This window comes from Buteo buteo, chromosome 3, assembly GCF_964188355.1.
Source record: "Buteo buteo chromosome 3, bButBut1.hap1.1, whole genome shotgun sequence".
NCBI classification, from domain to species: domain Eukaryota; kingdom Metazoa; phylum Chordata; class Aves; order Accipitriformes; family Accipitridae; genus Buteo; species Buteo buteo.
This window is the reverse complement of record NC_134173.1, coordinates 9,800,373-9,824,472: the sequence shown is the minus strand read 5'-3', so window position 1 is coordinate 9,824,472 and position 24,100 is coordinate 9,800,373. Positions and strand designations below refer to the sequence as shown.

Sequence of the window (24,100 nt, the reverse complement as noted above, 5' to 3'; positions counted from 1 at the left end):
GAATGTTGTGCTGCTAAGTTAAATGATTTACTAATGCAAGTGAATTCCTTTATCAGCTAGAGGTGGTAACTTCTCAGTGAGTAAGTTTCACTCCAAAGAGCATGATATTCCATAAAATTCTGCGGAGTGGTGTCATTCATCTTTCTTATCAGCTTTCCTGGTATTTTGCTTGGGATGGATGTCAGTCTCGCCATCCGGTGGTTAGCTGGATCATTATGTTTCCCTTCTCTGCAGATTGTCATATAGCAGCTGTCTTTCAGTCCTTTGGATTTCCCCAGCGTTCAGAGTTTCACTACGACTTAATGTCAGCAGTGATTAAATGCATCTGACGTAAGAAAGTGAATGATCATGGCTCACATCTGCCCTTTCCCAACAATTCTGTTCCTTTCGGTCCTAGCTCTCCTCCTCCTGAAGCTCCTCAAGCTTGTAAACCCCCTCTCCTGCTGCTGGTGGGGTGCAAGGTTGCTGCTTTGGGTTCGTCTTTGTCCTCCCTCAAACAGGGGGGAGAGCATGTGAGGACTCTCAAGGGTTACAGAGAGAAAGAGAAAGGAAAGAGCACAGTTGTTCGGAGCAGCTCAGTGCCGTCCCCAGAACTTCTTCCCGTTTCTCTTTCAGACATGAGGCTGGTGGGTGGTGGGGGAAGGAGTCCCCTGCCTCCCGCAGCGGTGGAGACGGGCTGCTCTGTCCCAGCAGTGGAGAGCAGATCTCACAGACGATCGGGTGAGGGCACGGTCCAGGCGGGACCACGAATATGTGCTCTTCTCCAGTTTTTAAAAGAAGTGTTTTCTTGGTCTATGGTTCTGTGCAGCTCAACAACTTCCAAGTGCTGTTTTCAGCCATATTTTTAGGACCATTAGCCAGGAGCCTTCTGACTCAGTCTTTATCCCGTACATTCATTCTCAAACTCATTTTACCTGCATGTCACTATTGGCATTAGTGGTAGTAGCAGAAGCACCTCTTGGCTGTATGTGTATCTAGGACGTTGGTGTTCAGCTGCTGAGGCAGTGCTTCACACGATGTTGCTGTGGTAACCCCTTGTCCTAATTCTGTAGAAAGTTCCTCGTAGAAAGCCTGAGGAGTGCATGGTTTATTCTTATTTCATGCAAGTGCATAATACTCCTTCTTTTCAGAGACTAGAAATAAATCTGTTGAACACTCTTACCTTTTATGCAGTTCTAACATAGAGCCATCTCCATCTAATAAGCACTCTACACACTTTTTAGACTTCTTTTGTTCATAATATTCTTCTAAAAAGCACACTGTCTTTTCTCTTTAGCGCTGCAACTTGCGAATTTTTCTTTGGGCCTTTATATTTCTTAACCAGCATTTTACACTTCATAAATTCTAGCTCATATTGTTTGCTATTTATTTCCTGGTTTTCAGTTGTTTGAATACTGAGGTCTTTTAATTCATTTCTATTTGCTGTCACATATTCATCAACTGAACCAGAATGGGTTTTAAAACAAAGTGGTCCTTTTGGGAAATCGAATGAACTCTTAACTTTCAGTTTTCAGTTGAATTATGCTGTCCAAGTCTTTCTCCTCTTTGTAATTTTGCTCATGAAGGCAAGAGAAGGGAAGTCCAGCATGTGACACTGTTTTGAAATGAACTGTGAGTCATAGATTCATATTATGGACAGGAAGGACTCAGAACAGAAAAGTATTACAATATAAAGAAAATATCTTTCAATGTAAGGTCTCACAAGAAACTGCAGCAATTCTTTTGGCATCTTCACACCATTTCAGTTTCACACTGGAGTAGAAAAACCCACCAGGGTAGATGAAATCTTAAAAACTGGCAGACTGTTGCAAAAAATGAGCTCGTAGGCTAGCCTAACCTAAGAAGGTCTTTGAAAGTGGCAAGAAGGCTTTCTCTCAGCACAGGCTGTAGGATAAACAAACAAACTTTCTTAACCTGAAGCAGTATTTATTGCACCGTATCTTATCCCTCATAGACTTTGGCCAAGCAGTTCATCCATTAATTTCACATGAAATTGTCCCAGTAATAGTGAAAAAAACTGTTCTGTGTACTTCTGGAATAACTGTCTACCTGACACTGAACCAGTTGGAGAGTGACTGGGGTTTCCACCATGAGCTACAACTGAGAGAAGGCAACTACTGACCTATTTGTCTGATCTCTATACTATGCATCATTTTAGAATGATTTCTCAAGGAAGAACAATTAATGGCTGTGGTTAGTTGTGTAATGGAATAAAAATGGAATGTAGATTTAGAGGATTCTGACAACATAACCTGAGAGCTTTCTGTTGCTACAATAACTGATTTTCCAGATCAGGGAAATATGGTAGACCTAATCTATCTGAATTTAGCGAAGGATGCTGTGCTGCCGAGGACTAGTAAAGAATTGAAACTTTGGTGGAAGGAACTGGGTCAACAGCATGTGCTGAAAGGAAAATGACTGATCAGGAGGGAAACTACAAGCAGAGTTCCTCAACAAACAGTTTGGAGACAATCACATTTTTACTAAGAAATGTCATGCAAAATCAGGAGTGTACCAATAAACTTAGTTGCTTATGCCATCAATACAGAAGAGGATACAATTCTCATATAACAAAAATGAACTGGAGATTAATTGATGGTTGGGCGCTTTGGCACTAAAACTTAGATTTTCTCCATAAACTGTGCATTTATTTATTGTAAGTTATACATGAAGATGGAGAACTGTGCATATGAGTTGACCGCAGGGTGATTGTGAGCCATGAATTTGATAATGGCTATGAAAAAGGAAAATGTAATCACACAAATATCAAGTGAGATAATTCCCATAAAGAATTAGTAGTTTGTCAATAAATATGTATATATATGCATGTATGAAATACTTTTAGATTTTACTTAATGTACTGTGCATGATTATGTTTGTCCATGTTTTAGACAGATATTGACTGAAATGAGAAAAAAAAAGGCTCCTAAGACGATAGGAAGAATAAAGAGTTTGTAACATGAGAAGGGAATAAAAGAGTTTGGGTTGTCCTAGAATAGAAAAATGAAGGCTGACTGAAGGTGTGACTGATATTTAAAAATACGCCAATGAGTAAACACAATGGAGGAGGAAGAGCTATTTAAACTAATAGACAATGTTGGCAGAAGAACAAATGACCATGAACAAATTTAAGCTGCAAAGCAAAAGGTTTCTAGTTATCAGAAAGCTGCCTTTCAATGAAAAGCAAAGTTCCTCTAAACAGCTTTTGAATCAAGTTCAGTAAGTTTATGATTTGCATTACACAACATACATGTCTTCAGTAGCATGGGATTTGATTCAGTGACATAGAAGTTACCCTTAGTTTTACATCTTACACAAAGCAGCAAATGCTCTTGAGATACAGTAACCTCTCAAGTGGCATGCACCCGCTGTTGAACAGCACACAGCAAGGCTGAAATACTCTTTCAGACAGAAAATCAAGAGACTTTGATATTCAGCTACTCTCCAGAAGATTTAAACAGACTGAGTGCAAAAACTTGTTTCAGAGCTTGCGATGTCTCTAAGGCTAACGTGCTCAAACAGAGCAATAATAAGGCTAAGTTTTGTCTGAAAATTGTAGCCTCCATCAGCACTGCATTGGGTCCTAGTGCTAACTACAATACTGTGTGTCACTTCTTGAGCTGCCGACAGATATACTTTCAGTCTTTAAAAATAAGAATGTGAGGACATGGAAAAATGCTCATTTGAATAATTGCATCCTACTTATCACAGTATCAGTAATGGAAGACAATATTCCTGTGTATTTAAAAAGCTGCAGAAAGATGCAGCAGATGATGGGTAGTATTATTCATTATTATTTGTTTAGCTGAATTTAAAAATGAGCCTAGGAGGAAAAAAAAATAATTTTGGACATTGAGTAAACAGGATGTATTTTATACCCATTTTTATACCATGTATAGTATGCTTAATTTGAAAAAATGAAAATTGAATATAAACATCAATATTCTAATAATATTAAGGTAGGAAATTGGAATAAGCCTTAAGCTTCTATCTTAACTAATGCCACTGTGCTTTTTAGTGTTGTTGAATGCCACACTCAAGGAACAAACATTTTCCTCGGTTGAACTTTCTTGGTACAGCGGTATGAAACACAGAAACCTCTAAACTAAGAAACCTATTCCTTTTGTTTTTCAGCATCAAAACAATGATTCCTCCGGGGGAATGCCTATATGCTGGGAGGAAAAGGAGGAAACCCATTCAGAAACAGTTAAGTATCATATTCATCAGGAGGCATCACCCTCCGAACATATGTGCTAGAAATGCGGTAGAAGAAGGACTCCCTTCCTCCCATGGCCCGCTGACACAGGAGAGACCTAATCTCTTTCTCTGTGGCAAGAAACTCCTGGTCAGGAGGCTGGCTCTTCATAGTTGAAGCTGGCTCTTCATGGTTGAGGCTGGCTCTTCGTGGTTAAGGCTGGCTCCAGGAAGGATGCTGAGCATGGGTCAAACCATCCTTACCCATCATGAGGTGTCCCAGGAGGAGTGGAGAGGCACAGCGCTTTTTTGTAGGCAGATGGATTCGTGGGTGGACTACATGTCAGCCGGGCAATGGGCCGGCGGGGTGGCTGCCACCTCTGTGCTTCTGCGTTCCCCGCCGCCTGTTCAAGGAGCCTTCTGAGAAGCTGTTGAGTGGCACCAGTGCGCTGGCATTGCGCTCCCCCCTTCCCCCTTCCTTGGCTTAGGCTTGCTTGGGGCATCGCTAAATCCAACATGTGCGAGCCTGGAAAGTGGGTCAGTTCAGCCAACTGAAAAAGCAGACTGGTGACTCACTTTTTGCATAAAGAACACATAATTTTCAAACCACTATTTACTATGGGTTCACTTTCATTAGGAGAAAAATGGGGGAGAGGAATTGTATGTGTGAAGGCAAAGCAGAAAAAGAAAATAAGCAATGGGAAGTTGTTACTACAAGATGCTTGAAATGGGAAGAAAAAAAGGTTGCTATCACTCAAATGTAAAATGACTTCCAGATGCCATAACCAGTCTGTAAAATGAAGCTTTTTAATATAATCATCCCACATCTTCTGTGTAACACTTGATTATATGGTTATGAAACACATTTTTACTGTGTTAACATTATGAACTAGCACCGGTGGCCTTCACAGACAATTTAAGGATGAGAAGGTAACTAAAATAGATTTCCCTATTTTCAGTTCAGAACTTCTAAAAATAACCCACTTGGCTTAAAATTGTATATATTGGTCTAAAGTCAAATGGGAGTTTCTCTGAATGTTTGAGTGAAATCTGTTGATTTTGTTTGGATTTTGGAGAGTATTTGCACACGAACCACTTCTTCCCACTTAAAAAAAAATATTTCTTTTAGTGTAAAATATATCATAGGTGACAATTTCAATAGACAAGATAATGACATAAGAAAAGGATTCTTCCTGCAAAATCTGAGTGTTAAATCCAAAATGTATGTATCATTTCTGCACTACTGTTCAAGTATGGATGTGGATATTTAAGTTTATAACTGTATGAGGTATGGAACCGCTCCAGTACATGGAATTACCTCTCTGCAGAACTGTTTGTGGATCATAACTTTTGTGAGAAAGGAAGGAGAGTTGCAGTAGGTTTGGGAAACATGAAGCTTTGTGTTTGGAGCGTATATGCTAGCTAGAACTTCTTTCAAAGATGACTTCTAGAAAAACGCAATGGTTAAGAAAACTACCTGCTAACAAAGGACAGAACTGTCCTCATTAGCCTTTTTTGAAGTTCTGGCTTCAACAAATCAGAAGTAAATTCTCACTTACTTTGATGGAACCAAGTTTTCGCTCTGGGAGCCATTGCAAGCAATGCTACCTTGAAAATAGCTTTGCTGTGAGATTGCATATGGGTACCTGAGCATGAGCTTATCCAGCCAGGACATAGACAATTTTGATTAAGAAACTTGGTTTTGGTTAAAACAAAGGGAATCGTTTGGATTATTAGAATGCTGAGCTCCCACACCGGAGACAGCCCTCTATTTTCTGTGGTTAGCTCCTTATCACTTGCTGAGGATGATCTCTCAGTTCCTAGCAACACTGGTCCCTTCCTCAGACCTTATCTGTTTGTGGGCTTGGTCTCTGGTAAGCCTTTCCTGTGCTCATTCCCTCACTCAGGGACTTCCTAACTCTCATCTAAAGAGGGTCTGAATGCCCAAGACCGACTGGCTGACAGAGCTCCTTTCATGGTCGATGTATGTCCCTCAGTCCTACAGATCTTACTGACATTTCAGGACTCTGAGGTATCCCTATGGTTATGCTGCTGCCTCAAGTAATTTATCTTGAATTTAGAAGGGTAGACGAAGCCTATTAATTGAACAGTGTATTTAACCATGGTTTGGATCCATGTCGTACCATTTTTGTTACAGCTTTTTTCTCTTGTTTGATAGCATAGCACATTTTCCTCCATGGCCTTTCTCTACTTCCCCCCCCCATCATTCTGATAATGGAGCATGGTGGATGCTGCCACCTGTTCTGGGAGGGGCATTTGTTCAGTTGAAAAACCTACTTTTTCACAGGAAAAAAAGTTGATGGGAATTCTTTGGCCAGTCTTTGTAATGATTCCTGTCTTTTTAACATTAATAGCCTCTAGAATTTAACTTTCTCTTGACAAAGTGAGCTCAGGTGCCAGTCTGAGCAGGATACTTGGATTTCTGTAGTGACTCATGGATTAGTCCTTCTGAAGGTCAGGATTTAAAGGACAGAGATGCAGCTTTCCCCTCTGCAGAACAACTGAGACATTCATATCTACCCATACTCAGTGCATCCCAGGAGGCCAACTCCCTGCCTCTCCATCAGCTTTTTGTGATCAGGCTGTCAAGCCAGGTGGTGATCCTGCAGCTGGCTTTTAATCCAGGATATCACAGAATGATATTGCTCATTATGTTGATGGTTTTTCAGGCACAGAAATTCTGTTCTGAGGTAGTTTTACAGAACAGTGATGAAAATGTATGAAGAAGCTCCATGGGAGAATGCAGAGACACACAAGACTGTGGAATAATGTATGGAAAACTTCTTTTACTGGGAGGAGCTAATATGTTTCAGTCGTCTTCTCTACACAGAACTAAGAGAGACTATCTTCATTAGGTTGCCATTCTTCAGACAGTACATGGGCTTCAAGTTCTATTTTTATACATGCAAATAAATAAAAAACCCTAGCTGTTCTCCTTTTGCTCCAAAAAGCTTCCAAACAAGCTCCATTAGATGTGGTCTACACTAAAGAATTTTGGCATTTATGGACTCAGTTCAAACACCTGGAGCTCGGACTGAGTGAAAATTTTCCATCAGATACTCTTTTCAGCCAGAGAACTGGAGTTTTGACTAAAGGAAACATTTTCTACCAAGTGTTTGTTTCCTGTGGAAATCCAACATTTTACTGGTAATTAAAGCATCTGAAAACTAAAGAGATCTTGTTTTTAACCTCGAACTAAAATCACTGTGCTGAAATTAACACTTATACTAGAAATGCTAAGGCAACGCTTCAGGACAGTTACCATTGGAGAGCTTCAGCCACTTCTTCATCTCAAACCCTGGCATCTTGTAAAACTCTCTCCCTCCACAAAACATTTCTTGTAACGTTTTACAGCTCTGCAAAGGCAAGCTACAAGCTACAGCTGCCCTAGCTCTGAGTGTATCTATAACTGCTCCAAACTGCCCACTTCAGCCAGAACCGTACCCATGCCAGGGTAAACAGAGACCTCAGGAGGTGCAGCTCTCTCCTGCTTCCTAGCTCTCAATTTAAAGCCCTCTGCGGCATAGCCCATCCTCTTACTTGGCATCACACTCTCCCACCTCTCATCTGCTCTGCCAGCGTGATGTCTTCTTGACCTTCATTCGGTCCTTTGGGTTCGTAGGAGATGGTGAGCATCTGCACGTACACAGCTGGCACCGGCGCTCGGCTCTGCCAGGACGCCTATGCAATGCCCAAGCACAGCTCGGCGGCTGTGGGTGCTGGTCAGTACGTTCACGATAATTATCTTGCTGTGACTTTGCACTTAGCCTATCTGTTGCATCTCATGGTCTCTTCCCTTTCCCTTCTTACTGAAAGCTTGCGTCGTAGTAAATGATTAGATTTTTCTCGGTTTAGATCATCTGCTGGTTTAACACTTCAGCATACTTTAGGAACTTATTCAGAGTGAACTTTTCGTTAACAGGGTAGGGCTCCCACAGAGGGTAGTGAACAGCAGAGCTGTAGCTGCAGGAAATTCCTCTGCAAGCTCACCAAACTGGTTTACACTAGTGGCGGTCTGTGTGTCATGGGCACGCTGAATCATTAAAGCGCGAATGGCTCAATGCCTTATGTACCACCAAAACAGAAAATGGTCTCTTCACCAGCTCTCACACTCACTTCCTACCGAACACAGACTGGTGATACGGGTCTTGTACAGGTACAAGTACTTGTTACTGCAGAGCAGAATTTGAACAGTTTAACAATGCAAAGAGGGAAATGCCAGCTTTATTGTTTTAGTTACATGTGCTACTTCATTGTACTAGTGTTGTATGAAAAGCAGGGTAAAAGGGGTATCATAGAGTGAGTGCTATGGCTCTGTTTAGACCCGATTTACACAGTCTGAGAATCCCTGTTGTAACACAAACACAACAAGTACCTTCTACTTTCAGCTTAACATAAAGGCTAGAATTTCCATTTGCCTCAAAACAGCTCATTGAAGAATTTTCCTGCCTGCTCTTTTCTGTTTATGGATAGCAAAGCTAGTCTTTCCATGGAATTTGCATTGTTTTAAATCACATCCACTTGGCACCTAATTACCATTTACATCAAAACCCTGTTTGTTTGGATTCACTCCCTTACTGAATCATTTCCTCGAGTTTTCAGGAAGACTCTGGCCTGAGCTTTCCCCTGTAGTCTTTTTACACCATTCCCTGCAATCTCCAGAAAACTGTTCCTTATGCTCAGTACAAATGCAGTCCATGTAATTGCCTCAAACCATACCTCTCTGGCACAGAGCAGTCACTATTTTATGTGGTAAATAGGCTTGAACAATTTCTGTTTCTATTCCATGTTAGTCTTGACAATTTTTACCCCTTGAACTCATCAGTCTAATTTTCCTTATTGGCATTAATTTTTTTTCCTGTCCTAAATTGCTTCCTTGCTTCAGCTGGTTTGTCAGATTTAAAGAGCAATTAGTAAAAGCTTATGTTCTTTAGCTTCTAGTCAACTATAGGCTATATTCCCACAAAATTACTGCTTTCCAGAGGTCAGACGTCCTTTTGGTGTCATAGTGAGGATGGCTGAGCTTCAGGGTTTACTCCAAAAAAATCAGTGACCAGTATGTACACTTTTTTTTTGAAAAACAATTAATTCTGGAAAAGTAAAAAAGAGTATTCCTTCTTTGTTGATTGCATTATTTGTTCCATATTTGAAAAAGCAGGAATTATATGTCTTCACTGACACCTAACTCAAACATTTTTTCATTCATTCTGTCCATCAGTGTTGTCCTGTTAAAACGAAGTGAAGGCTCTCAAAATTAGCAATGAATTTTTCACACCTAATTTGGTTTAAGAGGTTTTCAATTAGCAGCAATCACATGTACAAAACTTTGATCTTTTTTTCACTCATTCCTAAGCACAACATTATTTTTTTAAATCACAGTTACAATGATAAATTAAGATTGCACTTACAAGAGGGGAACACAGAAATGTTGTAATTTAATCCTTTAACCACCTTGTGAAATACTAATGTTCAAAATTAAAATTATGATTGAAAAATATAGTAGATGTGTGGAGCATGGAAATGCAGTAGTGAAGTGCTACTGATAATGAGTTGTACTCTGATTCTCCACTGGAGCACCAGCTAAGCTACAGAAGATTATGATCCTTGCCTCGAGTGAGGTGAAAGTGGAAACTGTTAGCACACCCATATTTTCCTTGCCTACCATTTCCCATTCTTGAGTATTTTTCCATCTTTTCCTCCTTGGTTTTTCTCTCAATGTCTCTTATTCTGGAGAAGGTGCCTCAGGAGGAATGTGGCAATGTGCTACAGTAAGAACTTGAACAACGGCATTACGAGAGCAAATGGAGGAGCAGCAGACGTAGCACTAAGTCCCCTGGGAGATGCTAGCTCAGCAGTAGCACTGGGCTGCTCTACTCCCTCTGAGATTGTGGATCCATGTAGTTTATTGCTCCAGTGGCCTGTGGCTTATTCCTGGATAACACACTTGACTACTGCTGGGTCCAGCAATGGCTGTCTGCTGGAGATAACCACCTTCTCAAACTTACCACTCAGGTCTTCTTCCTTAATTGACAAGACTATGCTTTAGCACTGGCCACCCCTCGCTGTCGTGCTGGAAATCGGGTTCCCATGACTGCGTGCAAGTGCACCAGCTTTTCCTTTTCTCCCTCTTGAGAACAGCATCTTATGTGAGAAGAATATCAGGAGACACCCCAAAACTAAGCTTCCTCATCTGTGATGTATTTCATCTTAATGCATGTTTACAATAGCTTTTCTGAGGTATATGGTCCTGTCCACTGCAGGAGAGGGACAAGAAATGGGGATGGACTAGGAATGCTTGGATTAGAAATCCAAGTAGCATTAGTCTTTATGTTTTGGGAGGAATATCAATGTTCTTTAAAGAGAAACCAAATTCTTATCTTTGTTATCACTGATGTAGGAAGGTAAATGTGAGAATGTTCACAGGATTTTTGAGCTTGAGGAAAGAATGTCTCTTCACCTTGCTTCCCATACTTTTTAAAATCATGTCTAAAGACAGGCTCTTTCCTTAATTATCTCCTGACCCACAGGTTAACTTTGAGTCATTAAATGGAGGGAACTAAGTTGCTTTGAATGAATACAGTGGGTATTGAATGGGTTCATGCATTAGTCACGGTAATTTTCCTCTGCTGTTCTGACCCTCATTTGTACAACATAGATGAGAAATTGTTTTTCCTGGTATTGACTAGAACATGGCGATAGTACCCATTCCCCTAAGGTGAGAGGGTCCTGAGTAAGAGATATCAGTTCTTTGCCTGTTTTTCACTGGGCAGATGTGAAAAGAGAGGCCAATGTCCATGTCTTTGCACTATGGCAAATGCAGAATGGTAAATCTCTTTTTGGCAAGGGACAGAAACTTTAAAGATTTTCATACAAGCTGGGTTAAATATGCCTGTTATCAACTAATTGCATACAATGTCTCAGTCTCCAGTTGTACTATCTAGCTGGAGGTAAAACAGGTAATCGAAAATGTGTTCTCCACCACAGAAGGCCTGCAGTTGGGAATGAAAAATCGAATCCTTCGAAGAGACACAGGGACCGTCTGAACGCGGAACTGGACCATCTGGCCAGCCTTCTGCCTTTTCCACCTGACATCATATCGAAGCTGGACAAACTTTCCGTCTTGCGCCTTAGTGTCAGCTATCTCCGAGTCAAAAGTTTCTTTCAAGGTAGGTCTCTTTAAGTTATCAATATCACATTAAACGTCTCCCACTAATTTATTGCTGCTTTGTACTAAACCTGAGTGACATTAAGAAGTAGAATTATATGGATAAAGGAAGAAAAAAGGGATCTATTATTGAACTTATTTTGTGCACAGTATGTTGTGTTGGAAATTTTGTGCATTTCCTCCTATGCCATTTGTGTGTTTTTCACCAAATAATGGGATAACCCCCACCCTTCCTCAGCAGGCTTTAGGAAATGGGAAAACATGACTGTAAAAGCCCTAAGCCAGCAAAGAGGCTTGGGGCAGATGTAATACCTGTAGATACTTTGAACTCCCTTTTTAAAGCTATTATCGTGCATGTTCGCAATGTCTGTTTAAATACGATGTGAAAGTCAAGCAACTACTGTATTACCTGTGTTTGCTATATGCCAAGAGGAAATGGGATTGCTTGAAAGGCCAAAAAGATTACTTTCTTTCAGGATAAGCGACATCCGAAGAAAAGTGTTGACTAAAGCTGTACTAGACTACGCTTTTTTTTTGTAGCTGTCTGGCACACCGCACAATGAAAGCCAAATGTGCATGTTCAGATGTACATAATAAGAATTCTTCCAAATTTGCAGACAGTTTTAGTTTCTTCTGTTGCTGAAGAGTTCACAAGAGCAAAATCCGGATTAGGGATTTAACGATGAAAATCCTCTCTAGAGTTGTTTAAAAAAAAGGAAAAAAAAAAAAAGCCTGTTTGAAGCAGTATAATTGACCAAAACTTATAGGTGGAGTGCAAAGATAAACAGAAGTAGTTTTTTATGGACTTTATTTTTCCTTTACTACTCCTTCCTGTTGCTATTCCTTATTATGCACAGCGTATGCAAGGGAGCCCTGTATTTTTTTGGTTTTGACTGGAGAATAATATCTGTTGGTTGGTTTCTTACTTTCAAAATATATTTTAGTATAAAAGAAATGCCAGTTTGAAGAGGCTTTGGCAGACTGCAGGGCATTTTACAAGCTGACATCAAATTACAGATGATGATATTACTGATAGCAGGAGCCTCCTGTGTCAACTGTGGCAGCTGGTTGCCCAGCCTCCAGCATCCTGCAGTTTACAGAGTGCCTGTCTTTCCCTTTGAACACATACCTGAGTGTTACAGCCCCTTCCTCTGAGCTTTACTTTAATTTCTATTAGATTCACAAGCAATAAGCTGCCTTCACTACTCTTCTGCCTGAGTTTCTAAGATTCATTGTCTCTGTTTTTTAAAGGGATGGGATAAAAAGAAAACAAGTAAAGCCAGACTGCATTACTCTAAAATGTTCCGTGTTTCAAGAGATTTCATTTAATTTAATCCCCAAATTACCTAATTGAACACATAGTTTGTGTTCCCTTCATTCTTATTTTTAAATGTTTACATCATGAAACTAAGGTTACAGAAAGCATTGTTTATAGTAAAGGAAGGAAACTACACGCCATTTTAAGACAAGAGAGCAGGCTGGAGCTTCAGAAGGGTGGAGTGGAGGAGAGGTGAGCTATGGAAACAGAGCTGGGTGAGGAATGGGTGCTAATGTTTGTGTAAGAGCAGGAGCTGCAGCCTCCTTCATGGATGTCATGATCTACTTCCTTGTAGTTGTGGAGAAAGAAGGCAGAATCTGATTTTTTTTAAACAAAAACTTTGGGAGGAAGTCACCTAAAAAAGCAAACAAAAAATATCTATCCCAGTGTTTCGATCTTTGTTGTGATGCAAGAGGATAGAAGAGCAGAAATGGCTGGTTTGTGGCCTTTTAAATCAAAGGATGGTACTAAGTTGGGAGCTGTTATAAACACTGCGCTGGTAGAGAACAGACCAGTGGCATACAGAGATGTTATAAAATTGGATAAAATAAAAATGTGTCTGGAAAAAATGACCTAGCAAATCCGTACTAATTCTCTCAGGGAAAATTAATCCAAAGGAACTGGTGTTCAATAGAAAAGAGAAACCTGGAAAAGAGAACATAAAAACAATAATCGAAGAGGGACAGTGGTCAGCAAATTGTTCTATGCTTGTAATATGATATGTTGACATAAACAAGAAAGCCAAGAGTGGATTTTGGTCTGTTTGCCCAGAGGCAGCATGTCACTACACAGGAAGGTTATAATCCCTCTCTGCATGAGACCAGCATGACTCCATCTGGAATACAGCTTTCTGTTGTGGGCATCTCCTGGTCACAAAGGCATTAGTACATATTAAGGGGTTTGGAATAAACACAGACAAGAAGTGACTATAAAGTTGGATGGACAAAAAAAAAAAAGAGTAAAATTAGCTCAAGTGTGTACAGTTTATATGCTTTGGCTGTTTGTCTTCATAGGAGAGAGAGACGAGAAGGGAAGGAATTGCTTAGGATATTTTAGAGTGGCACAATGGAGGACCCAAGGAATGATGATGAGCAAGCTGAAATTTGGCTTGAATATCAAGCAAAACATATCTGTAATCAGTTCTGTTCAGCTATCTGATATTCTAAAATTGATGCAGTGGAGATTCAGGACACGTGCATCTTTTGTTTAGAAGACTGTTCTGTGAGTTTTAAGGGAGTTAAGCTTAAATTCCATGGTTTTAAAAAGTGCTTGTAAGAATGCTCTTTGCCATTTTTTAAAAACCATGAGTAGTGCTATTTGACACATAAGTTCATATATGACATTGCAGATTCAACCCGCAATAGTTCAGCAATTCCCGTGACAATTACAATTACACTCCCTCAACAATCCCAGCGGTTTCTAGAAATGCTCATTTACTTACCACTAGGTGTCCTTTCAGTAGCTACTCTGCAGTACTCGCTGTGTAGCACAAATGTTGTATTTATAAAGGTCAATAGCCAATTAGAGGGCATGGAGTGGCCTCACTATATTGATTTCAAGTATAAAAATCATTTTGCAGAGAATTAGGTATTAGGGGATAGAGAATATTCATCAGTTGTTTATTCCCTCTTTGGTGACCATTACAGGTTAGTACCTTGAAGCATATGGCCAGTTCATCTTAGTTAAGTTGTTTAAGCAAAGGCCTGGTTCTTTTACAAAATTTAGCTCTGGTTGTTGAGATAGATTTTTCTAGTATTCAGTTTAAGTCACTGTGGTGAATTCCCTTTCTTATTCTTAGAAATGTTTTCCTTTGGCTTCAGAACAGTTTTTCTGTCTACTTGGTTTAAAGTCTTCATATCTCTGTTATCAGTTGGCAGTGGCTCTATTAATAGCCCCATTCCCCCCAAGCTATATGCATTTAGTCATTTTGCATTTTCCTGGTAAGCACTTCAAAAATGGCTTGCAGCAACAAGCTTCCGATCTCACCGGATCCCTTGTGTATAAAGCAGCACGGATCTGAACCAGCACTTAGACTGAGAGACATCAACTGCTGCAGGAAGCTGTGCCCGTCATTTGGCCCTGACAAAAAATTGCCTTGGGTGGGGCTCCTGTGGGAGTTGAGTGGTACTTGGTGGCTGTGACTACTTGAGCTTGCAGGGCCTCTGTCTTGGCCATATTCCATCTTGGTTAATTGTAGTCTGTCTTCCTTTACCACTCTTGACAATACATCCTTTAGTACCTCTTATTTCTCAGTTTTTCCACTGGTGGAAAAATGGTGGTCTTGCTCCACTTCAAAATCAACTCCCTTTTGTTGATTGTTTAATTGTTCCCTTCTAGTATAGGTATTAATTTTGTAAATAAATGTAAAAAGAATAGCACCTTCTTCTTTTAGCATCTCAGATCCTTTCTGAGAGACAGCTAGCTTATGCTTCCCATTATCTATAAGGAAAACAGTTACGACAATTTAGACCAATACAGTTGCAACTAGGGCTTAAAGCTCCTCATCTTTCAGTTCTTACTGTAACTAACCTTGTATCGGTAGGCCACTCAAACTTTCCTTCAACATACCATTAACATTAATGTTAATCCTTTTAGCCGTAAGCATTCCTAATAAATGATAACTGCTATTGTTGAGTACAGTCTTGGTAAATGTAGAGACCTCAATATGGATCAATTTTTTGATTGTTCAAGAAGTGGGGGTACTTTAAATCCTTCAAGACATAATTCATATAAAAAGCAATTTAATTCAATAGCTTGTTATTTTTCCCATCTGGACATTTTATGCATGCACAAATGTGTATTTTTTGTTTATACACATATACACATATGCAAACACAGAGACAAGCATGCACACACAAAACCAGTGTCATCCCAACAGAAATCTCCCTTGGAGTATTCTTTTGACTTTCTGTGTTTATTTCAGACTTCAGTGCCTTCTCTGTATTTACTTACTCCCAGACTTCATTTCAATTTGAAAGCTGAAAATCCGATAGATTTATGGATGACTAAATAAGGAATGTAGAGAGTTATAGATTAACTCTGTGAATAAATACATTCAAAGTTTCTGTATATTTTATATTTAAATTGTAATCTAGATCTTTCCAAAATTAGTGACAGTCAAGCATGGAGACACGTTGTTTGACCTCCCTTAGACTAAAGTTATATATGGATTTTAAACTCCTTTACAGTAGAGTCTGAGAAATTTGTCTGCAAATGTTAGTTCCTCTGCTTCCACATAGAATTTAAGATTTTAGGCAACAGGGCTGTAATGCACCTTCTCAAGTAAAGAATCAGCTATGCCTGAACCTGAGGGTCATTTGTCTAATGCTTTTGTAAATCTGCAACGTGAGTGATGCCACACCTTCCTTGGTAATGCCTAACATCCAAGCTGGAGCTTTCCAACTGCAGTTTAAGGCCTCTTTCTGCAGAAGAACATTTTATTCCCTTTTCTCATGGCACCTCAGCTTTTACAGCCATGAAGGTGTCCTATGTTTCCCTCAGTCTTTTCTTCTTTAGACAAAACAGACTTGCCCTGCTCCTTTGTTTTTTCCTCAAGGGCTATATTTTCTTTAATCATTCTCGTTGCTCTGCTTTTATCTTTGTTCAAGATTAATCTAGGGTATGTGCAATCCATCCTTCCATTTTACAGCAAATGACTGACAACTTTTCTCAGATGATGGTTTCTTGAGTAAGCTTGGACCTCCTTCCAACAAGATTCTTCAGTTTACTTATGAAAACATTGTGAGATAGTAGGAATAGCCTTTTTGAAGTTATGAAGACATGTAATATCTATTCTTCCCATCCACATGTCCCGTTGTAGAAGGTAATTCACTTAGTGTAACATGGCAACATATCCTCTACAGATATGTTGATTTATTCTTCTTTATTATTACCTTTAAGTCTTTACGAATAGGTCGTTTGATATTTTTTTTCCAGTATTTTTCCAGGGATTGAAGCTCAGCTTAGTGGTCCAACTATCCTTTAGTTTCCTCTTTCCATGTTTTCTAAAGATAAGCTCTGTGTTTGTCCTCTTCTAGTCTTTCAAAATCTCCCCTTTCTATCATGATTTCTTGTAGACTAATAGCTAATAGCTCTGAGTATGCTTCAGCTCATTCTCAGAATACGCTGCAATGAGTCTCACCAGATGCAACTGAACTCATTCAAGCACCTGAGGTGCTAGCCTTGTTGCTGGTGTTTAGTGGCAGTATCTGAGTGATCCTAGCTGATGGGAGCAAAAAGAGGCAATAAACACTTCAACTTTTTTTTGCATTATCTGTAGCTCCCCCTCTGCTGAGTAGCAGAAAACTCTTTTCCCAACATTCCAGCATGATTTTTATAACCTTCCTTTCCTTGCTGCATCTGATTTTATGCATTGGCTTTTCTGTTTATCTTCTTATACACTTGTGCTTAATTTTATTAATTAAAAAAAAATATTTTCTGTGAGGTTCCAGTCATTGAAGAACTCAGGATTTTTTTAAGATGGTCTTTTCTTATATAACCCACTCTTCACTGCTGCCAAGACAGTTTACATTTATCCCCTATATATTGGTTTGTTGGAAGAACATCCAGCTCCTACTTCCCTCTGAGATTTTTCCTTCCAGTTTTCCAGATGTACTGAAGTCTCCTTTCTTTAGGTCCCGTGTCTTCATGTTGCTGTGCCTTGGATTGCTGCTGCTGGAAGAACCATCAGTTCCAGGATTTCCTGGTCACTTTCACCAAGCTGCCCTTCCTCCTTCTAACCTGTTTCTCCCCTTCAATTAAATCTCTTTTATATATTTATTTTTTCAGTTCTGGAAGGATAGCACACACTGTGTGGTTTCTGTCTTTCTTCTGATTTAGCATTTATATTAGTGGGTCATTTCCTTTTACTCACTTATGTGTTTGGTGTGATCCAATTCCCACCGATGTTTATCTTTAATGGAAATTGGATTTATCCCCTTTAAGAAGAAAGCAACAAAGGATTCCTCCCAGCTGGCCTGATTTTCAGTATCCTCAATTACTTGCAGTCTGTTCCAGCTTTCTCCTCCTACTACTGTGTCCATGGCCGTTGATCTCCTAGCACAATAACATACATGGACTTCTTACTACATTGATTCAGATTCCTTAGGTTCATTCACTAGACTCTTTAGATTAGACTGTCCTAAGGACAGACTGTAAGGCTGTTATTTATCGTAGTATTTGAATATTTAGTGCTGCAGTCCTCACTGCATAGCTTCCAGACCTGTTTCTGATGTGACACACATGTCACTCCAGCGACACACACAGAAAATTTAGAAACTAAAACTTGAGATGGGGAAGCAAAGAATGATCTTCCTTTCAGTGCATTATCTGCTCTTTGACACTGCTGTATGAGTGCTGCTTACCTGAACCAAAGCTCCTAGTCTGAGGATCCAAGATTCCACTGCAGGGCATGTACTGGCGTTCTCAGGCATCCCTTGTTTTCCCACTGTCTCTCCCTAACATTTCTGTTTTCCCAGAGTTTTCTTTTCAAAATCTCTCAGCTGAAGTTTTTTTCTGGATTGCCAAGTTCTGCTCTTTTGGTATAAATATGGTTTTTAGATTTTACCTTACATAAGCAAGGGAAATTTTTCCACAACAAGATTTAACTGATTTTGAAACTAAACTCATACTTTTGAGTTTATTGTTACAATTATGGCCTGTACTGTATACATTTCCATGGGAAAATTTCTTCTTTCCTTTGCTAGCTGGTTCCAGTAGCCTGAAGCTTTCCCTTAAATTTAAAACCATAGTCTTAGTGAATCACAGAATCACAGAAGGGTTGAAGTTGGAAGGGGCCTCAGGAGGTCATCTCATCCAACCCCCCTACTCAAACAGAGCCACCGAGAGCCAGTTTCCCAGGACCGTGTCCAGATGGCTTTTGAACATCTCCAAGGATGGAGACTCCACAACCTCTCTGAGCAACCTGTGCCAGTGCTCGGTCACCCTCACAGTGAAAAAGTGTTTCCTCATGTTCAGACAGAACCACCTGTATTTCAGTTTGTGCCCATTGCCTCTGATCCTGCCACTGGACACCACTGAAAAGAGCCTGGCTCCGTCTTCTTCCCTCCCTCTCTTCAGGTATTTATACACACTGATGAGATCCCCCCTGAGCTTTCTCTTCTCTAGGCTGAACAGTCCCAGCTCTCTCAGCCTTTCCTCATAGGAGAGATGCTCCAGTCCCTTCATCATCTTTATGTCCTCTCATTGGACTCTCTGCAAGTCCTTTGTACTGGATATATTTAGAACAGATATAGGAAAAGCAAAATAATAAAAGATCTGAAATACAAATAAAGTTTATAAGAGAGTCTATGCTGAGAACGGGATAAAATGCCTAAATTGACAATCATGGAATTATACCTCCTTGTCTCCATCTCTTCACTCCCACCAATCTTTTCTTGGTATAATTTATATATTGATTTCGATTATGGAAATAATGAGAGGCTTTCAGATTATCCTCAGGCCTCTAGTTTTTGACGAAACCTGTACTTTGAGTTACAAATCTAGGATTTCAGTTGTGGTTCTCTGCTTAGCTAGGGTTGAAGCTTATACCTTAGGCCAAGAAGTCCCCACCATAATTGAATATTTTAACAATTACAAGTTTGTTTTTTAAAGACTTATTCTACTGATTTAGAGTACTGCCAGTCCTGTTCTCTGAAACTGAATGCCTGAATGATTTCTTTCTTGAAAGAGAAATAAGGACTTTTCTGTTTTGAACACATACAAAATGTCTTTAGGGTATCTATTGCTGTAGTCCACAGTCATAGCTTATTAGATTGTCTATACGCATTTAGGTTGTTTAGGATTCTTAGGGAAGCATATTCAATGGCTTGCACTGAGAAGGAACCTTCATGGTTAGAGTGGGTAACAGGTAAGCTTATTCCTGTGACTATATTGAACCATTGTATTCAAATTACCACAGCATTCAGAGTGTTTCAGCCAAAAAGGGACTGTTCATGAAAGAAGCATTTTCCACTCTCTCCCGCTCTATAATTTTGCCATCTTTATAACAATATAGCAATCGAAAAAAGGAAAAAGTGTTCTGCTGCATAAGTGGTACATAAGTAAATCTTTGAAGGAAGACCTACTGTCTGCAAGCCATTATCTAATCTAGTGCTAAAATACTACATCAGTGAAATTTTAGTAGAAGTGTCAAGACTTTAAGTAAGCTACCTGCATATATTCATTCCTGAGATCTGGCAGGACTCAATTCTGGAGAAGCAGCTGCACATTGACTCTTTCCCACACTACCCATTTTCAAACAGTGGATTATTTTGACTAGATTTTTTGACATTTTTAATTGCAATATGTTATTGCAACATATTGCCCATACCAATGCTTCGCTTTTTTCTTTCCCCCTTGTTTCCTGGGGACACCATTCATTCCATGTAACAAATACCTGAGGGTTTTTTGTGCTACTTGTCCTCTTGGATAACCTGGAGATCTCTCTGACCCTTGGGAGACCTTTGCTGACTCTTGGAAGACCTTTGCTGACTCTTGGAAGAGGACTGTATCTCCTCTTTGTGCTTTGTTGTAAGAGGATGGACCTCATTGTGCTAGCTAGCTTTCTCTTTAGTTTTTTACAAATGAGATGGGGTTTGTAGGAGAAGAAGAGCAGATTTACAAGCAGGATTTACTTCAGAATAAGCCTATATTCAGGAAGAACAAGAGGACTCTTAAGTTGCTTGAATGCCTGCCACCTTTGAAGACCAAGGGAACCTGTTAGTGCAACACTATGTTAAGTGTCACATTCTGAGGCTGGGTCTAAATTCTATACCTATTTTTTTTGAGTAATGGCAAATAAAGGACCTTAGTTATAAATAAGTTTCAGATCTTTTCTGGTACTCCTTGGGTACCTGTGTCATGTGCTGTGGGTTGTTTATATTGTCACACCTCACAAGCTCAGAGCCGTTAGGCTGAGTCAGATATCAGCACAAAGAGAGCTGGTCTCTATAGACTTTGTGGTGTCTTTGGGAAATACACCATCATTACGATTCTTCCTGTAGAACTTCCTCTTGCAGTTCTGGATCTGTATCTTATACCACTTTTCTATTGCTGGATACCATTCAAGTGAACGTCCCCGTAGGCCTCAACGTTTCTCCTGATATTAGCAAGACTGATTAGAAAACTAGGGAGCTGGAAATTACAAGTGACATGAGGAGAATCTTTGACTTAGATTTCTCCTGAAGGCATTTGGCACTGGAAGAGTTCCGCTGTTTCTAGCGATAGTAGAAGTACACTCAGAACCAGACAACGTGGTCACAGACACATACAATGGCTGATTTTATACGTGTTCCCACAAACCACACCACTATATTGGTCCAATGCTAAGGGAAGTCCCCAAAATTCTTTGAGCTGTTAAGTGCAGGTCTTCATCTTTCTCCAGCTCACTTAGTCACTTTTAACCATTCCGATTTGGTAGGCTTTTATGCTCAGTTGCAGTTGGTTAGCTCACACTATGCATCTCATGTAGCATCAAGCTAAATAAATGTAGGCACGTGGCAAGGAAAAAACTAGGCCCATCTAATCCAGTAGATTGATACATGCACTGACTTCTGTACTCAGTGAGGTTCATCTCGCTTGTGCATTCTGCTTGCTCAATTCTTCCTTTGCAGCTAAGACCCTCCTTGGCCCAGCCTGGTACCAGCTGTTGAAATACCCTCATAGTCCCCCACGGATCAAATTCGATTATCCTGTGGTATAATGAATAGACTTTCATTGACCTCATTTTCTTGAGTTAAATTGTGTTTGGATGTTGGAGACTGAGAAAGAACTTGGTATAAGTTTAGTTCCGCTGTAACCCAAGTTTTCCTTGGATATGGAAACAAGATTGTTTTTCATCACAGGAAAGATGGCATTTTTACTCCAGGAGTTCCTAGCAATTGCAGTGACTGTAGAAGGTACTAGCAATAATTTTGTCCTAATCACTGCTGCAGTGGATGGGAGGTAGGAAAGCATTCCTGCAGGCATGAACTTTGGCTTGGTTTACACTTGTTCTCAGCTTCATGAGTGATTACCATCTCTGGGAGGAAATGTGTTTGCTGTCAAGAAAATTATTTACTTTGTTTCTTATTTTAAACATAGGTATGTTTTAAAGGAAAGACAATACCTCTTATCCCACAGAACAAAGAATTTAGCTTGGCATAATATAATTGCATAAGGCTTTAAAGACAAATAGGACAAATAGTTCTATGCTAGAGAACAGGGTGGCAGACTGTCCTTCTAATTTCTCTTCTCACTTTGCTACTGCCTCACTTTTGGATTACAGCACACGGTGAAGCTCTCTGCAGAGATCTCTGAAACAATGCGGATGTTAGAGCAGGTCCTGTAGCAAGAAGCAGAGTGGCTATGTCGCTTTGGGGATAAGCCCACATGAACTAGTCCTTCGGAGAGGCACAGCTTACTAGAGTATGTGCCTTGCCATCCCAATACAACCACACTTTCTTCCAAGCTCCTGTTATCTCCATGTAGCAGCATAAGATACTGTGTGCCCATACCAACACCCTCAGAGCTAGCTCAAAGATCTCTGTGCTATACCCTGCCATGTCCAGTGCAGACATACCTCTCTGGTGCTTGCCAGATTGGGTAGTTACATTCTTTTGTGTCTGTGCAATTATATTGGCCAAAGCAGACCTCAGGATGACACTTGTGGTCCATAGAGATGGAAAGTTGCCAGTGTAGGCTCAGAGCAAGCCAGAAAACACGTTTCAGTGCATATAGGTACCTCCTGCTTTAGCGTGCCTTGTCATTTATCACATCATCAGGCAAAACCCAGCAAGCTGTCCTAAGACCATTTGCCAGATAGCAGCATGGATGGAGATGGGTGAGAACAATATGACAGTATTTTCATAGCTCCTTTGAAGACAACTCTTCCAGAGTAGTGTAAATAGCGTCAGGAATTATTTCTGATGAGACTTTTGTGAAGGCAAATCCATTAATATCTTGAATTAAGAGCCTGCCATTCAGATGTAAATATAAAACACTGCTTGCTTTCTAAGACTTTTTAAAAATAATTTGAATTACTAGACTACCACTTAGCTTTTGGACTTTGTAGTACTTTTATAGAGCCAGCTCGTGAAGTTCTGAAATGCTGTCTCATATGCCTCACTAGCAGTGCATGGTGGTTGCTGGGACCCTAAGAAGTTAATGAAATGCAGTCTGAAGGCTAAACATAGAATCATAGAATCATAGAATCATTTAGGTTGGAAAAGATGTTTAAGATCATTGAGTCCAACCATCAACCATGCCCACTAAACCATGGCCTGAAGTGCCTTGTCTACATGCTTTTTGAATACCTCCAGGGATGGTGACTCAACCACTTCCCTGGGCAGCCTGTTCCAATGCCTGACAACCCTTTCAGTAAAGAAATTTTTCCTAATATCCAATCTAAACCTCCCCTTCTGCAACTCGAGGCCATTTCCTCTCATCCTATCACTAGTTACTTGACAGAAGAGACCAGCACCCACCTCACTACAACCTCCTTTCAGGTAGTTGTAGAGAGCGATAAGGTCTCCCCTCAGGGAGACATGGGGGCAGGGGAAATGTGGAGGTTGCAAAGATGTGTCAAGACTAGACAAAATGATATTTTTTTAAACTGTACTTACCAGCACTTTTCCCTATTATGATTTTCAACAGGAATTCGTACCTAATATAGATCAAGTCATGTGTAAAGATAGATTTAGTGGTTGTAGTCAAGCTGGGGGGGTGGAGGGGATAGGAAGGTACAGGGTAGGCTGGAGGGGAGAGGATAAAGATTAATAGCAAGATCCTTACCTGTCTTTCATCATCTGCTTACTAGATTTTCACATAAATGCTGTGTTGCTTCTATCTATTAACCACTCACAGATGTGTTGTATTATCTACTTTCAAGAGTTTTATTTTTAAAAACATCTTTCTTGTTCTGCTCCCCAAAGTCCTGTTAATTGGTAGGCCACTGAAGCTTTGAGACCATTGCCTGTCATGTGCATCAGTATTGTCTCATTGGGTTTTTGTACTGCTCCCTCTGCGTTGTCTGTATGTGTCTGTTGTTTCCTGTCTTATACTAGCTATATGTATGCTTTGTCAGTGAGCGACCAGTCTTTCATTCTGGTGCCAACTGTGTTTCCACTTCTAATAGCCCTAAAAATCCGCTGGAATGACTCAACCCAGGGACAAGAGGATACCAAGATGTGGAAGAGGGCAAGGCTAAGTGGCCTGAGGGTTTTCTGTAATTAATTCTGTCTTTTCAAGATTTTATTTAGTCTCTGATAAATTAAATTTAAATTTTGCTTACTGATAGCATTTTATTGACTTTTTTGAATGTACTTATTGTGCATGTGGGGTTTTTTGCATACTGTGCTTGGAGTTTTAAATGCATTTAAAATGAGCAAATGAAAACTAAATTAAATGCTAGCAATAAACACAAC

General features: G+C 40.0%; 1 protein-coding gene across 1 annotated transcript in view; it reads left to right on the top strand.

Moving 5' to 3' along the window:
* The first annotated feature begins 4,144 nt into the window (after nucleotides 1-4,144).
* Nucleotides 4,145-24,100, top strand: part of AHRR (aryl hydrocarbon receptor repressor) — a 68,330-nt gene continuing 48,374 nt past the window's right edge. The window contains exons 1-2 of the mRNA XM_075022784.1: nucleotides 4,145-4,206; nucleotides 11,200-11,381. Of these exons, the coding sequence (XP_074878885.1) occupies nucleotides 4,145-4,206; nucleotides 11,200-11,381 (244 nt within the window). The remainder of the gene's footprint in view (nucleotides 4,207-11,199; nucleotides 11,382-24,100) is intronic.